At 33.8% G+C, this 16,332-nt stretch overlaps 3 protein-coding genes across 4 annotated transcripts; all 3 read left to right on the forward strand.

Moving 5' to 3' along the window:
* Positions 1-1,054: 1,054 nt before the first annotated feature.
* LOC131649118 (phragmoplastin interacting protein 1) lies at positions 1,055-4,589 on the forward strand. Of its 2 annotated transcripts, XM_058918862.1 has the most exons (5): positions 1,055-1,482; positions 1,543-1,817; positions 2,951-3,122; positions 3,412-3,458; positions 3,549-4,589. In XM_058918862.1, exons 1-5 carry the CDS (start codon positions 1,174-1,176, stop codon positions 4,291-4,293), a joined length of 1,548 nt encoding a protein of 515 aa, XP_058774845.1. In that variant the 5' UTR covers positions 1,055-1,173; the 3' UTR covers positions 4,294-4,589. The 2 variants fall into 2 exon arrangements, with proteins under 2 accessions (XP_058774845.1, XP_058774844.1); XM_058918861.1 differs by having other exon boundaries at positions 1,055-1,817.
* A 148-nt stretch (positions 4,590-4,737) lies between these two features.
* LOC131649119 (protein SOSEKI 5-like) lies at positions 4,738-6,480 on the forward strand. Its single transcript, XM_058918863.1, has 3 exons — positions 4,738-5,468; positions 5,568-5,637; positions 5,728-6,480. The coding sequence occupies exons 1-3, from the start codon at positions 5,300-5,302 to the stop codon at positions 6,293-6,295; spliced, it is 807 nt and encodes a 268-aa protein (XP_058774846.1). The 5' UTR covers positions 4,738-5,299; the 3' UTR covers positions 6,296-6,480.
* Positions 6,481-7,843: 1,363 nt separating this feature from the next.
* On the forward strand, positions 7,844-9,306 carry LOC131648551 (F-box/kelch-repeat protein At3g23880-like). Its single transcript, XM_058918303.1, has one exon. It carries the CDS (start codon positions 7,844-7,846, stop codon positions 8,993-8,995), a length of 1,152 nt encoding a protein of 383 aa, XP_058774286.1. The 3' UTR covers positions 8,996-9,306.
* Positions 9,307-16,332: the final 7,026 nt, after the last annotated feature.

Raw genomic sequence — 16,332 nt, forward strand, 5'->3', positions numbered from 1 at the left:
CACCCACACTTTCTCGATCTCGTGTCTTCGTGTTTTAACACCCCGTTTGTTGGCACATACTTCCCACCCCTCTCACAATTTACCACGACAAAAGCTCTTCGTCTACTACTTCCATTGTCGAACCTTAATATAACAATGCCAAATCCAAGTATACTAGTTTCACTTCGAACCCAATCAAGCAATTGTTCACGACAAGCGAAGCTCATATCATTTGTAAATTGTTGTCGAACATCCACCGCAACGATCATGGCTTTAACATCGTTAACCGACTCTTTATCAATATTGATCTCTTCCGGAACTTCTAAGTCATCGGCTACAATGTTGTCCGGATGCACCATACCTAACATATGCAAAAATATACTAAAGCTGTTAAAACAGTTTTTTTATAATTTCTGCTAGACCTTATTTCGGAAGTACATTTCCGAAAATTGTTAGGTGATTTATTTCGGAAATATACTTCCGAATTGACGTAGTTTTCAGTCTCCTAAATCAGCAACAATGTAGTGGAATAGGAGATAAAATGAATGGTGTTTACCTCAAATTGTAGCTTTCTATGCTCCCTTTAGTATGATCAACCATTTGAAACTTGATTTTGAGACAAAAAATTGATTGAGAATGATGGAGGTTTTGGAGAGGATTTGTGATGAAAATGAAGAAATAGTGAAGGAGGGAAAATTGTATACGAAAAGATTTTTTCGGAGATGCATCTCCGAATAAATACCTGACACTTAAAATCCAACGTTTATTTTGAATTTTCAGTGTTTTCGAAGATGCATCTCTGAACACACCACAAAATGAGTGTTTTCGGAGATGCATCTCCGAATTCTGGAAAAAAAATTTTAAAAAAAAACTTCGGAGATGCATCTCCGAATTCTAGAAAAAATTTAAAAAAAAAAAAACTTCGGAGATGCATCTCCGAAATAGGAGTATTATGGGGTTTTCGCTGGAGTTTCTCCTCAAAGGGGGTCTATAAAGAAATTTTGTTTTCCTATTGACCCAAGGCCCAAAACAGGTTTTTCATCGACCCAACCAAGGCCCAAAAGACTGTCTTCTCCTTCGTCAGTTCTTACAGGCAAAACAAGGGTTAACCTTGTTCCATTTGTTTGCGTTTTTCCTAGCAGAAACATAAACCCTAAAATCGATGAACTAGATTCGAATAGGGTGAAATTGAGAATGGTTCTATCGAATAAGAAGCTTAAGCAGAAGCTTAGAGCTGAATTAACCCTAAACCAAACCAACACCGAATCGAATCCCTCATCTTCATCTTCCAACTCATTCAAACTTCTTCTAAACTCTTCCACCAACAAACCCATTTTGTCCAAGAGAGAGAAACTCCGAAAGATTCGACCTTTGCAACCACAAACTCAAACCAATGAGGATGAAATTGCGATTGAAGGTTTGGGAAAGAAGAACAATAAGAAGAGGAAGATAAAGGAAGTGAAACAGAATGATGGTGATGATGGTGATGATGTGAGTAATGAGGTTGTTGTTAAGAAGGGGAAACTGAAGGTAGAGAAACAGAATGGTGATGTGAGTAACGAGGTTGTTGTTAAGAAGGGGAAAGTGAAGGTAGAGGAACAGAATGGTGATGAGGTTGTTGTTAAGGTGACGAAACAATCGGTGAAAAAGGAGAAGCAGAAGAAGAAGAATCTGTTGAAGAAGAAGAGGAAGAAGGCCAAAGCTGCAGAGGAAAATGGTAAGGTGAAAACTGGTGAGGAAAATGGTGAGGTCACAGCTGCTGAGGGAAGTGGTTCTAATCATCAAGAGGAGATGTCGGAGCTTACGACAGAGTTGGCTAATACCAATATCAATACCAGGTGAGTCTGTTTATTATTGTTTTTTTTTTTCTTTCAATTATCATTGTTGTTTTTAGTTTCACTTGATAATTGTCTTAAACAATGCAATGGCTGGATTTGTGCTTAGTGCGTGTTTGTTTGGTTCTATTTTGTATGAATTCTGGCTAAAAGTGAGTTGAATGTGTAGTTTATGGTTGAATATATTTGCTTAGAAGTTGGTTTAATAATGAATTCCAGACTATAAATCAATTGTAGAGGTAAAAGTTATTTATGGTTAGTTATATTCATGTAAAAGTTGGTTGGCCGATAAATTTTGGACTAATAATCGATCGTAGAAGATAAAACTACAAATTTTAGCTCCAAGTTAAAATCAATTTTAGTGACTAAATAATTAGACCCGAAAAGTGGAACCAATCACATACTTAGGCTACGTTTGGATATCATGAGATGAATGGAGCAGAATGAAGATTCCATTTCATCATTTGGATATTTTAGGATGAAACAAGGTAAGTTTTACATTCTGCCCAAATCAGAGTGGAAGAGATATTGTGGCGAGTGATGGAATGAAATGAAATCCATACCACTTCATTACGCTCCGCTTCATCCGATTTTAGCTGAATACCACTTCAGTCATCGCATACCACTCCATTCCATCAATCCAAACATACCCTTAGTTTTATAGAAGAACATTGAATATTGATTTAGTGTGAAGGAAATAAAGATTACAAATGACAATATCATCAAGAATGTTGGGGTAGCATATGTAGTAGAAACGATAATGAAAACTAGACTTAGGTGGTTTGGGCTTGTTGAAAGGTGACCTGTGAATTTGGTAGTATGGAGAATAGAGTTGATAGAGGGTAGTCAGTCTCCTAGAGATAGAGAAAGACCTAGAAAAACTATAAGAGAAACTGCTAAGAAAAATCTTAAGATAAATGAGTTAGATAGAAGCATGTTATTTGATTAAACATTATGGCGTGGTTTGATCCATTTACCTGACCCCACTTAATGAGAACATACTTGGTTGTTGGTTTGAAAGAAAGATTGTGTTTGTGAACTGAAATAATGTTCTATTTATTTATTTGTTTGATATACAATGTGAGTTTTGTGTCCCTGTTTTTAAATTCATTATATGTTCTGTGATGTTCATACAGTCAAGAAAACAGTGATGCTGTTACAAAAGTTTATGTTGGAGGAATTCCCTACTATTCAAGTGAGGATGACATTCATAGTTATTTTGAAAGCTGCGGCACCATCACTGAAATTAATTGCATGACTTTTCCTGACACTGGCAAGTTCAGAGGGATTGCAATAATCGTTTTTAAGGTAAGGTTAAAACAGGCATTTTTAACTCTATATTTTGTTTGGTATTTTGCAATTTCAAGTTAAATCTCGAAACTCTTTTTGTGCTTCCTTATTTGGTAGGATTGGTTGTAATATTTCAGTAGGCTATATTAGCAATACATCATAAACCTACTTCCATCAGTACATATATTGTTTTTCAAGTTTATTCTCTCTTAAGAGGGTTAAAAATAACTTGCAATTTCAAGAATGGTTTCTTTGGTATTGAGCATTTTGATAACTTGCTAACGATTTTGTGGCATTCGTATTGCAGACTGAAGCAGCGGCGAAACGAGCATTGGCTCTTGATGGATCTGACATGTTAGTAACACTAGCAATTTTCTTTTGTATATGATTCACTGTTTTTGCTCATTTCTCATGTCATACTTATAAAACATTTAATTTTAACAGGGGAGGACTCTTTCTTAAAATCCAACCATATAAAGCAGCTCAAACAGCCCGATTTACCCCAGAACTGAAGGAGGGATATAATAGAATCTACGTTGGAAGTTTATCATGGGAAATAACAGAGGAAGAACTGAGGAAATTCTTCTCAAATTGCAATATAAAGTCCATACGATTTGGAAAGGACAAGGAAACAGGAGAATTCCGAGGGTATGCTCATGTGGATTTCAGTGATAGTAAGTCACTGAAAACAGCACTTGCATTGGATCAAAGTGTCTTGTTTGGAAGGCCTGTCCGGATAAGTTGCGCAGTTCCTTTGAATAAAAAACCAGGTGCAGGTGAAAAATCAGTCCCAGGCTCGAAACCAAGTGCAGCTGAAAAATCAGTTGCAGGTTCTAAACCTAGTGCGGGTGAAAAATCATTTGCAAGTTCTAAACCAGGTGCGGGTGAAAAGTCATTTGCAAGTTCTAAACCAGGTGCGGCTGAAAAATCAGTTGCAGGTTCTAAACCAGGTGCGGCAGAAAAATCAGTTGCAGGTTCTAAACCAGGTGCGGGTGAAAAATCATTTGCAGGTGAAAAATCATTTGCAGGCGAAAAATCTGTTGCAGTTGAGGAACCAACTGTTGAGAAACCAATTACCGTTGTTGCAAGTGGCAAGAGGAAGAATAGGATGTGCTACGGGTGTCGTCAAAAAGGACATAATCTCTCAGAATGTCCAAACCCACAAATAGCCACTTCTACTACAATCTAAAGCATGTAGGAAAACTCAATGTCATTGATTATTATGTATCGTTCCGTCATGAAAAAAGTTTGATTGTAGTTTATTTTTGATGAAACAGAATAGGGCCGTAGCTATAGGGGACACTTTCCTTATTGTTATCACTTTTTTGGGGGGGAAGGGGGGTTGTTATTGAATTATTCACAAATGGTTGGGCAATTTTGATATGAACTAATAGTAAACCTACCAAGCTTTCTTTTTGTTGTATCCATAACTTGGTGGTATTCTTCAAGGCTTATTGTATGGATTATTTTACTCTTTTCTGTTCATGGCTTGACGATTTCTCCTCTGGTTTCTCTGAGATGAAAACCAGGGCATGCTATGTATGTTGTGTGAGTCATTTTATCAGCATACCAATTGAATTATTACTCTCTTCAACTACTACCTAATTCATGCAAAAATACTCGAAATTACAACAATGACTATTGTACAGATGTACTGTCTTTTTCTTGTAGACAGTTTGACAGTAACTATTGTTTGAAAATTGTTTTATATAGGGTAGCACCTGTAATTGAACAAGTTAACAATTTCCTTATCCTTGCCATCATTTCCTTGATACGACAATTCTTTCTGTCTCATAAAAAGACAAAAAGATGGAAAGAAACAAATGGTTGAAGACTGTCCTTTTACTTTGACCCTTTTCCTCAAGGTTCCGCATATTCAGCTTGTTTGTTGGGAAACTTGTCTATTTGTTTCCTTTTTCTCTTGACTTCATTCTACATGAGTAAATTAAGAATTGTTTTCACTTTGGTCCGTGAGCATAAGGGTGTACTATAATTGAAATGTTTCACTTCTTGCCATCAAAATCTAAGCAATACCATGCTACTTGTTGCTATATACCAAATGCAGACAAACAGACCCCCCATTTCACTTTTAAATGCCAATTATCTTTATAATATAATAATAATTCATTACTTCTTTGTGTTGACACAAATAGGAAGCAAATCTGTAGATTGTAGTGGTAAGAAAATAATTTTCCATGGAAAGGAAAACAATAGAGAGTGAGGCAAGTCATGAAAACTCCAAACATACTCAGGATGATCATGAAGTTCCAGTAATATACTACCTTTCTAGAAATGGACAGCTTGAGCATCCTCATCTCATGTATGTATCAATCTCTTCTCCATGCGGAACACTGCGTCTTAAAGGTAACAAATGCTGTATAATAAAGAAAAACAGACAAACTTATAATATAATACAATTTTTTTTTCTTTTGAAATAAACTTTTACTCCATTTATCTGATCAGATGTGATAAATACATTGAGTTTTCTTCGAGGACAAGGAATTGCCAACATGTATTCATGGTCTACCAAGAGGTATATATAATATAAGCAATTATTGTCTTACAGAAAGTTTTTTTTTTTCAAATAACGCTAATTATGTGATGTGATCATTCTTTCATTCAGGAGTTACAGAAACGGGTTTGTGTGGCAAGATTTATCCGAGAACGATTTCATTTACCCGAGTAGCAGTCATGAATATGTCCTCAAAGGAACACAACTCATAGAACCTTCAAGCTATACATCAAATGAAACAACAATATCAATGCCAAGCTCCAAGAGTTCCAACGAAAGAAACAGTTATAGCATGGATGCTGCAGACTCCCCTTCTTCCACCATGAAGGACTCGCAACGCGATTGCAAGCTTTACAAGGCAAAAATATGCAGGGAGTTTGTTGAAAATTCTTCTAATGCTTCGACACAGACCGAGGAGATGATAAGTAGGAATAGGATGGAAATGGATCAGCAAGGTGAAAGGCGTTATCGTGGAAATGCTGGTGCAAGGAAGATTGATGAGAATAGAGGGTCTTTGTCATTATCCAGCTCCAATTTTGAATCCTTTGAAGGGTACTCTTTGGAATCAGAAGATATCAGAAACCAAAAGACAGAGAATGAACGTCCAAGTGGGAGGATGAGAGCAACACAAGTTCTCATGCAGTTGGTTAGCTGTAGAAGTACTATAGAGGAACCATAGTGACACGGTTCGCAATTATTTGTTAATATATGAATTAACTATGATCAACCGATGAATATGTTTTGAGTTTTCTTCTGTATGGACTGTGTGATAAACCAAACCATTCAATTCAAATCCGACAAGAGATCTAACTCTCGTTCGTTAGATTATTTAATTGTTGTTTCATTAGACTGTTAATATGAATGATTATGGAAAATTTCTTATTTCCATTTGTGTTGTCCTTCTTTTCAATTTGCACTAATTTGATGTATCAAATATTGTCGAGAATTGAGTTCAGAGAGATTCAGTTGAGTCTTCTTCATCTGATTGTATTCTATTCAACATAATAACAAAATACCTTCGAATGTTATCTTACATAGTAGTTAGGTAAGGCAACTTGGAATGTGTAGGGTTGGCAATAGTCCAGACCAACTAACAGGGTCTACGGCCTAGTCTACCTAGGTTCAGACTAAGTTTTTTTTAAGAGAATCTCTTAAGCCACTCATATATGGTGAGAAACACCCTTAAAAACCTCAAAATATCCTTCGCATGTACATATCCGAGCGAACATTTTTTCACATTTTCAAGATGTTTCGGATATGCACATCATACAAAAGAGACGAAAACTTGGCCGAATCAGTTTTTTTTTAGAGGATGGTGGAGTTCAAAGAAATGATGAAGCAAGAGAGAGAAGCAAATAGGGAGAAGTCGAAGAATTTACCGATTTTAGATTTAAGCTGTGAGAATTCGTTCGGTGCATTTTTGAATGTCATCAAATCATTTTTTCAATGTATTGTCGTGAATAATGTAAAACCAATACGATTTAATACATATATAATATGTCTACATTTCATGTAATCAATGTTTATTTTTACTGATTTTATTTTTTTTCTATGTTGATTTGATGCTTGATTCTGCCATAATAGAATATACTTGTGGTTCTGCATAACTCGGATATGCACATCCAAATGAACCTTCAATAATTTAAAAAAAAACATTGGTGCTTATTTCGGAAGTACATATCCGAAATATGCAGTGATAGCAAGATAAGATTTCTTGAATCCGTATTACTCCTAAAAGTCTATAAATATGGTCTCTAAAGCTTTTCATCAATATCCCAAGCCACAATTAGAAATGACTTAAACCTATCCTCACCTTGCTTTTGTCTATTTCACCGATCGAGTTGGATGCGGAGCTTCAAAGATCGGGAGAAGATGTTATCAAAATGTTGCGACGTCCTCAACTACCCTTTTATAACAATATGTAACGTTAAATTTCTGTTGAACTATCTATGTAATTTCAATTATTTATGATGAATTTATGCTTTGCTACTTTGGTTATAAGGATTTTGTTTATGTTGTTTCAAACATCTTTTCGGATATACATATTTGTATATTTTAAATTAGAAATAGCAATTTGTATATTTTAAATTACCACTAAGATTGTGTTAGTTTTGTGAAGAAATGTGTTTTTAAGGTGTATTAGTAAAATATAACTGGGCTCTTTTGGGTTGGAGCCCAACTTCATTTCTAACCTAGAGGCGCTTAAACTCAGATAACAGACAATGCAATGCAACTAGTTGAGAAGAAAACTTGCAAACAACATTGTCAAAAGAAGATAATGTTTCTGCCTCACGAATTGATCATCCAAATCTTGCTATGGTTACCAGTTAAGTCTCTCATACGCTTCAAGTGTGTTTGTAAGTCATGGTTTTCTCTTATCTCTCATGATCCCCACTTTACAAATTCACATTTTCAACTCACTGCCACCACAACACCCAATCATAAAATTCTGTTCATTTCAACTTTCCCCTTTGAAACACTTTCTATCAATTTTGAACCATTGCTTGACGATTACAATGCTTCTGTTTCACTCAACCTAGAATGTATCTTTCCAGAGTATCCTACACATTTTGAAATTAAAGGGTCATGTAGAGGTTTCATACTTTTCTGCTGTTCCTCGAAGATTTATATATGGAATCCATCAACTGGAGTTCACAGACAAATTCCTATATCTCCTTTTGGTGGTTCCAAGTTAGATGTTGATTATTTCTATGGTTTTGGTTATGATCATTCAGCTGAGGATTACTTGGTTGTTTTAATGTCTCATCATGATTCCGATAATCCGCCATTACACTTGGAGTACTTCTCATTGAGAGGTAATACATGGAATGAAGTTGAGGGTCCTCATTACCGTTACACCGATAGGAATATCCACACGGGAGAGCCCAGAGGGGGGTTGCTCTATAATGGGGCTATTCATTGGTTGGCTTATCGTGATGATTTACAAACGGAGGTTATTGTTGCATTTGATTTAATGGAAAAGAAACTTTCGTACATGCTTTTGCCGTGTAGTCCTATGCATTGTAGTTTATGGGTATATGGAGAATTTCTCAGCGTATATACTACTGATTATAGTAATGATACGGTTGTTATATTTGTGATGAATGAATACAAAGTGAATTCGTCTTGGACTATGACTCTTGCTCTTCCTGTTGATGTCATCCCGGTTGAGGACTTTTCTCCTTTGTGCTGTACAAAAATTGGTGATATTGTTGGGACAGATGATGGCGATGATGGTAGTGGATTGGTCAAGTATGATAAAAATGGACAGTTTCTAGAGCATCATTCTTATACTAATGACGATTTTAGATGCCAAGTGACTATGTATGTAGAGTCTCTCCTTTCGCTCCCTAGTGATGGTGACAACCACCAAGCTTAAGATGATGACGCAAACAAGAAGTGTTCTCCTTCACTATTTTCTTGATATTTATATTGAGCTAGAGCATTGCTCCTACGGTAACAATGCAGGTAAATCCCAAGTGGCTATGCATGTAGAGTAGAGTCTTTGCATTCATGGTGAAGTAAGAAGGCTTAAGAAGATGATGCAAAGAAGAAGAATGAGATTCTGAATCATATGTTTGAATGCATTTGTAGGTACTATGTCTATGTGTTTTGCTTGAATGCATTTGTAATATGTCATGAAATGTTTATTGATTATATTGATAACTTTGTTTGTGTGACTCTCTTTTATTTATGTATGTAGCTGGGTTTTATTCTAATCTATGTTTTGGTTTATGTTCATTGTTTGAAATTGTCTTATAATGTAAATTATTGTGATGGCTATATGCATGTTGATCAAGATCACAACTACATGAAAAGAGGCAAACAGTGGTTTACAAGAACATCATCATGCTTCAAATTTTCTAACTGAACATGTTTCAACCGAATTAACATGTGCAAACCGAACTATGAACCAAAACTGAGTTGAACTGCTACTCGTATGAACTGAACCCAACTGTTTTTTTGGCTTTTAACTACTTTCATCTAAAACACATGAGAGCCAAGATGTAAGTGATGATAAGGTATTTCTAAGTTTATTGATTGCACTGAAACAATTAAGCCACCTTTAGTACACGAATTTATTTACACTAGTATGCCATGGGAAAAATCCAGGAGGGACGAAAAAATTGGACATGGAAGCACTCGAAAATTCCTACAAAACCACCTACAGTTGGATACATTTTTTGGTCCTCTTCAAAGAAAAATAAAATGGCATTAAAATATGTTCAACTTTAGGGAATGACAAAGAGACTTATAAAAAATTATTAAAAAAAAAAAGTTCAAGAAGAAAATGAATGATGAGTGACTCCATCATTGAAAATTTCTACCATCAGTAGAAAAAAAAAGTAAAAGGAATGTGTTCTACACTTCTAGAAGATTTTTTTCAACTTATGCGAGGGATGTTGTTGATACGAAGGTAATGGGTGAGAAGTATAACACCCTTTTAACTCAAATATATTTCGCATGTATTTTACGAAAATAAAAATTCAATTAAAACCACAAGGGCGTCACATCTTCATATAACATCTTATAGTAAACAATCCTGTTCCGTAAAACGGATTGCAAAAACAAATAATTCTGATGGTTCTTTACCATCGACATATAGTGCTTCATATATTGCAGCGGAATTCATAGTTCAAAATATCTTTATTAAAATAAATACATCATAAGACTTCATCACACTTTATCATCCACGAAATCATACTTCAAAAATAGTTTAAGTACCACAAACGGTAATTCGAAAGTCGTCGAATAAAAACAAAGAACATAATAGTTCCAAAACAAGCGATCCCAACCCCGATGTTACGTATTACGGCAAGACCCAGTGGACTCAACAAAAACTAAACGAACGCACTTTAAAGATACCTCCTAAACTTCCTACACTAAATCTTGATCACATGCAAGTTACCCACATTTCGAGGCAACATTTTCAAGCAGAAAGGGTGAGTAAATCGCAATCATTATAAAAAGCATAAGTAATAGATATAGTAGTCATGGCATAGGAACAACAACAACATCACGACATCATTTACTACATCTATAACATAACGACAATCACTAATCCCTCACATCAAAGCACCACAAATCAAGAATTCGTCAAATATAACACTTAATTCAAATATTATGCAATGCCACAAATAATGAAATGCAACTTCAATAGACTCGTGCATGTGGTACCGAAACATCACTGATGACTTAGTCATCGTTATCTCAAAAGATCCTCACCAATAGGATCGATTCTTGCTTGGAACCGGAGCACATCACAATTTTTGCACTTAATCCACACTATGTGATTAAGGCCATCATTGGACCAAGTCCTACAAAACTTCCTTGGATTCCTCATCCTGCAAAACATCATTGGACTATCGTCCTGCAAAATGCTATGAATGCATGATGCACAACAACACACAAAGATACGACCACGACTAGTCAAAACGCATCATCATTCATCATGTTCATCTTACCTCATTACAAGCTTCATAATACATACATCATAACATCAAGATCGTCATAAAAACATACATCAATTCACAAAAAGGCATAGATACCTCAACTCACGATAGAAACCACGCTTTTTAGTATATAATCACTAAGCTTCATCATCTCATCACAATATAACTCCTAGAAATCTTAGTCATATGGTTCATTTTACTTTATTAAGTTACCGATGGTCCCTCCACTTTTTCACCATGGTACCCGATGGCGTTCGCGAGCCCTCGCAACATGTTCATCTATCTCATGCCAAGAGAAACCGGTCTGGGTTGGCATGCCGAGTCCCACTCCTCGTGTACAGTAACATGTACCTCCTCCGGTGCCTACTAGGATGAGGACGCATGAGATAGACGACTCCTGGGAGAAGAAGTCGGCGGTCCCTCCACTTTCTCCTGTGGTACTCGATGGCGTTCCTGAGCGCTCACATCCTGCTCAGCTATCTCACACCGAGCGGAAGCGGTCTGATGGGTTGGCCTGCCGAGTCTCACTCTATCCGGGTTGTCAAACATTTTTCCTGGAAAAAAATATAATGACAAGAACATGTGAGATTTGAAAATATAAAAAAAATAACTGTTATTATTTCGGAGATGCATCTCTGAAACCCTTCAGAGGTGTTTTCGGAGATGCACATCCAAAAATATCTGCGAACTCCAGTTTTAGAGCTTCAACCACAATCACCAAATAAATCCATTTTTACACTATTTAAACTACAAACAACCTACATTAAACAATATCAACTAACTATAAATGATCATAAACATCTAGATATACACATGCAAATAGAAAAATAATTTTTCAAAAACTAACTCAATGTGTAGAAATTTGTTAAATGATATTGCAATAAGTGGAGTAATATTTGTGGAAATGGATGGAAATGAAGTTTGGAAGTGTATATTTAGTAGTTGCAATGAGGTTTTTTGTTTGAGTTTTGAAGAACACACTGAATGAGGGTGCTTCTGTCGTGAGTTTGGTTATTTAGCCTAATTTAGATATGCATATCTGAAAAGCCTAAAATTAAAAAATTGATTTATTTGGAGATGGATACCTGAAACACCCCTGATTTTAAAAATAAAAAGTGAATTCAGAGATGCATCTGCAAAAAAATCTCTAAAAAAATGAAATGAAAAGGTATATAGGTGAAATGAGAAATTCCCTTTATGGAAATGGTTACCACTATTTATAAAGGACTTAAAGGCTGCAAACTTCAATCATTAAAAAAGAAAAAGAAATAGATCTCATAAAAAAAAAAATAGATCTCTTATATGAGTGTAAGAGAAATGAGAAAGATTTAGCTCATATAAAGACCCATGACTATATGATAGGTTGGGTAATATAACACATATGTCATTCATAAATGTTGTTGATTTGAATACTAAAGTTGTCATTTTTGTGTATGCTGGAGAAATTTTTCAGTGTTAAAAATACTATAATTGCAATTGATAAGTTTTTTTTTAATCAAAGCTATTGAAGAAAAAGACCATCCAATGTTATGCAAGAGAAGATGTATAATCTATGAAGCGCCGACACGCCATTCAGAAGGCGTGTCGCCGCGTCGGACACGGATACTCGTACGACATGCGTACGACACGTATCTGATACGTTTTTGCAGTGTCCAACGAAAAAAATGATTTAATTGCAGCGGATACGGATACGACACCTTGCTTTAAATAAAGGACACACTCAATTCAAGAAAAAAAATTTATTTAAAAAAAGGCCCAACTCAATAATTATCAGATTTTTATTTACAAAAATAGTAGAGTTTTTTTACCTTTTATATTTCACTTCTCCACTATAAAAATAACACAATTAGGATTCATTATTTTTTTCTTATTCCACGGTTTAGAGACTTGGTTTTATCAATGTGGAGTGACTATGATATGATTTGTATTATTTTGTTTTGGTGGATTTATGTCTTTTTTTGTTTGATTGAAAGTACTAAGTTTATATATATATATATATATATATATATATATATATATATATATATATATATATATATATATATATATATATATATATATATATATATATATATATATATATATATATATATATATATATATATATATATATATATATATATATATATATATATATATATATATATATATATAGGGCCGGCCCTGGGTCAGGGCAAGCAGGCCCACAGCCCAGGGCCTCAAAAATGGGGGCCTCAATTTTAGGAGTGGAGTTAATAAGTTATAATACTGAAACCATAAAATATATGTCATTTACGAAAATAAACAACAACCAGTAAAATTTTCAACTATTAAGCTCTCACAATCTAACTGTTCAACATATAAATATGGCAATAAATTACGATATCCTTATAATTTTATTTATTTTAACCCTTTTAATTTATTTTAGTATAAATTTTAGATTATTTATATATTATAAATAAATATTTAAAAGTTTTCATATTAACTAATTTAATTTAGTATTAAATTTTTATGATGAAATTAAATTCATTATCACTTGTACTTTTGTTTATTATTATTTTTATATAGAAATAAATTACTTATCAATCAAGTAAACATGCGTATAAGGGTCGGGATATGGTTTACGCTTACTCCTATCTTTTTTAGCCATATGATTTGGTTTTTCGCAATTAAATTAAGAGAAAACGCCACTTTCATTTTTTTAAGATGGTGGATGTTGCCTAAAAATAGGAGCAATTAAGGCACTTAAATATTCTCATTTTTAATTCAATCAATCATATTTCAATTGTGAATTCTTTTACGATTTGCAGATGACTACTTATTTGCATTGAAATTCTTTTTATTGTTAGAAACAACCAAGACTTCATATTTATTATCTTGTCTGGAAGATTGTTCTTCATTTTGGAGGCGAATAAAACACACTTTTTTATTAGGGGTCCATTTATTTGTCTGCCCTGGGCCTCTAAAAAGTTGGGAGCGGCCCTATATATATATATATATATATATATATATATATATATATATATATATATATATATATATATATATATATATATATATATATATATATATTTTGCTTCTCGTTTAAACTCTTTATAAATTATACTCATACATTGTATTATTATATTAATATATAAAAATATATATAGCCGTATCTGTGTCATATGTTTTCTATATTATTGGGGTCCTCGTGTCCGTATTCGTGTCGTGTCCCGTGTCCATGTCCGGGCTTCATAGGGTATAATGCAAAAAATTGTAAAGCTTTGGATTTTATTTTTAAAGACTCTGTTGAACTATATGAATGACACTTAACAAATTTTTAAGAGAAAAACAAGTATGAAGTCAAAAATTAGAAGAAAAATAATTAGAATTCCTAAGGGAAACTTAATTACATGTTGACTATTTTTCATTATATCTTGTTTTTAGAGACGGTAGGGTGAACATTGTGTTAAATTCAATTGATTGAGTGTGAGATGGTGCAAGGTATTGAAGTTTGGGTACTATGACACATATGAAGATACAAAAGAATCATATAATATTGATAAAATTAGAGGTGTTCAAAACTTGATCCAACCCAATAAAAAACAGTTAATCAAATCAAGCCAAATTGAAAATTTGCAAAAATTGTATTTGGTTGTGATTTGTTTGGATCATATTTGAACAAAACTGTGCGATTCAGTTCTGTTTGTGATTTGCATTTTAAAAATCGAATTAAATTGAACCAAATCGCATTATATTAATATTTTTGATATTATAATTGATACATTTTTAAAAATGGCTCTCATCCCACAATATAAATGATAGACTTTCTGATATTAAATATGATTAGTAGATGTGTTTGTAAATCTTGTTCATTCCTTTTAAATATTTTCATTTATTTTTAAATATTAATCTCTTCGATTATGATACGTAAGGAGCTCTAATGGAGGATATTTATATATCATGATTTTAATGAAAGAGTTTGGTATTGTCACAACCGAGTTTTCTCGTAGTAGGAAGTGCTTTCTTGTTGTCTTGGGAGAAAGTGTTGTGTTTTTAAGGTCTAGTATATGTTTAAAGTGTTTCTTAGTTGTCTTTTGTGGTGGATAGCCTATTTTTAATCTAGGGGATGTGTACTTTGTCATACGCATTATAATACACATTGTTACTTTGTTATTTGAGTTCTTTTGTTATCTGGTGTTGAAATTATATTGCAATTGTACTTATTGACTTTGTTATTTGATCATGTATGGTGGCAAAACGTGTTCACCTATTTAACCCGAATGGAAGTGAACATATCCATTTGTCACCTCTAATTATAATTAGGAGTGTGAGCGGATTAGGAAAAACCAATTAAACCAACAATCCAAACTAAACCAAACCGGAAAAAATCTATTTCTAGTTCGACTCCAAAACTGAATTGAACAAATGAAAATCCATGTAATTTGGTTCGGTTCTCAATTTTTATTTTTATGAACCGCAAAACTGAACTAATGGCTATAATTATGCTCTAAATCTTTTATTCCATCCATTATTAAGCCCAAAAGTTGTATCGGTCCGACTATTCTCCATATTTGTTTACATTTCCTTCTTTTTAGCAAAACACACATGTAAAACCAAACTCTAAAACATGGAAAGTAGAAATCATAAGTCACACAAACTTACTTTCACTGAAATGATGCACTCGCCGCCTACCACCATTATTGCTCTCTCTATTATAGTTTTATATGTTATAGTTGCCTTCTTCAAGTTCAATTTCTCGTCGTTAATTTTCATATATTTTTATCTTTTTTGTTTTTTTCTTCAATAAAATTTCATTTAATCTTGTTACAAAATAGTTTTGATGTGTGTTTGAAACATATTAAGTTATATGTATTACAAAAATTTGTTGCTATTGTCGTGTTTTATTTGTTAAGTTTTCAAATCTCTTTCCAACCTTTTGATGCTAAATGTTGACTTCTATATTTGATAGTGAACTCATTTCATGCTTGCTGCTTTACCGCAAACAACACTTCGACGAAAGATGGGTCTGGATGGAAGGTTGGTGTAAAATGTGGGGTTCATAATCATGGTTAATTTACCTAATAGATTAGAAGGTCATTCCTTTGTTGGTAGATTGAACACATATGAGAAGCAACATGTTGCAGTTTTGACAAAAAGACATGTTCCACCTAGACACATATTGTTTTCCTTGTAAGAGCGAGATCCCGAGAATATCACTCAGATAACATAAATATATAAGCATAAGAATGTGTTATAAAAAAGAGATAAGATGTCTTAGAAGTGAGATACACCAAATACAACA

The sequence above is a fragment of the Vicia villosa genome, linkage group LG2 (genome assembly GCF_029867415.1).
Source record: "Vicia villosa cultivar HV-30 ecotype Madison, WI linkage group LG2, Vvil1.0, whole genome shotgun sequence".
Lineage (NCBI taxonomy): Eukaryota > Viridiplantae > Streptophyta > Magnoliopsida > Fabales > Fabaceae > Vicia > Vicia villosa.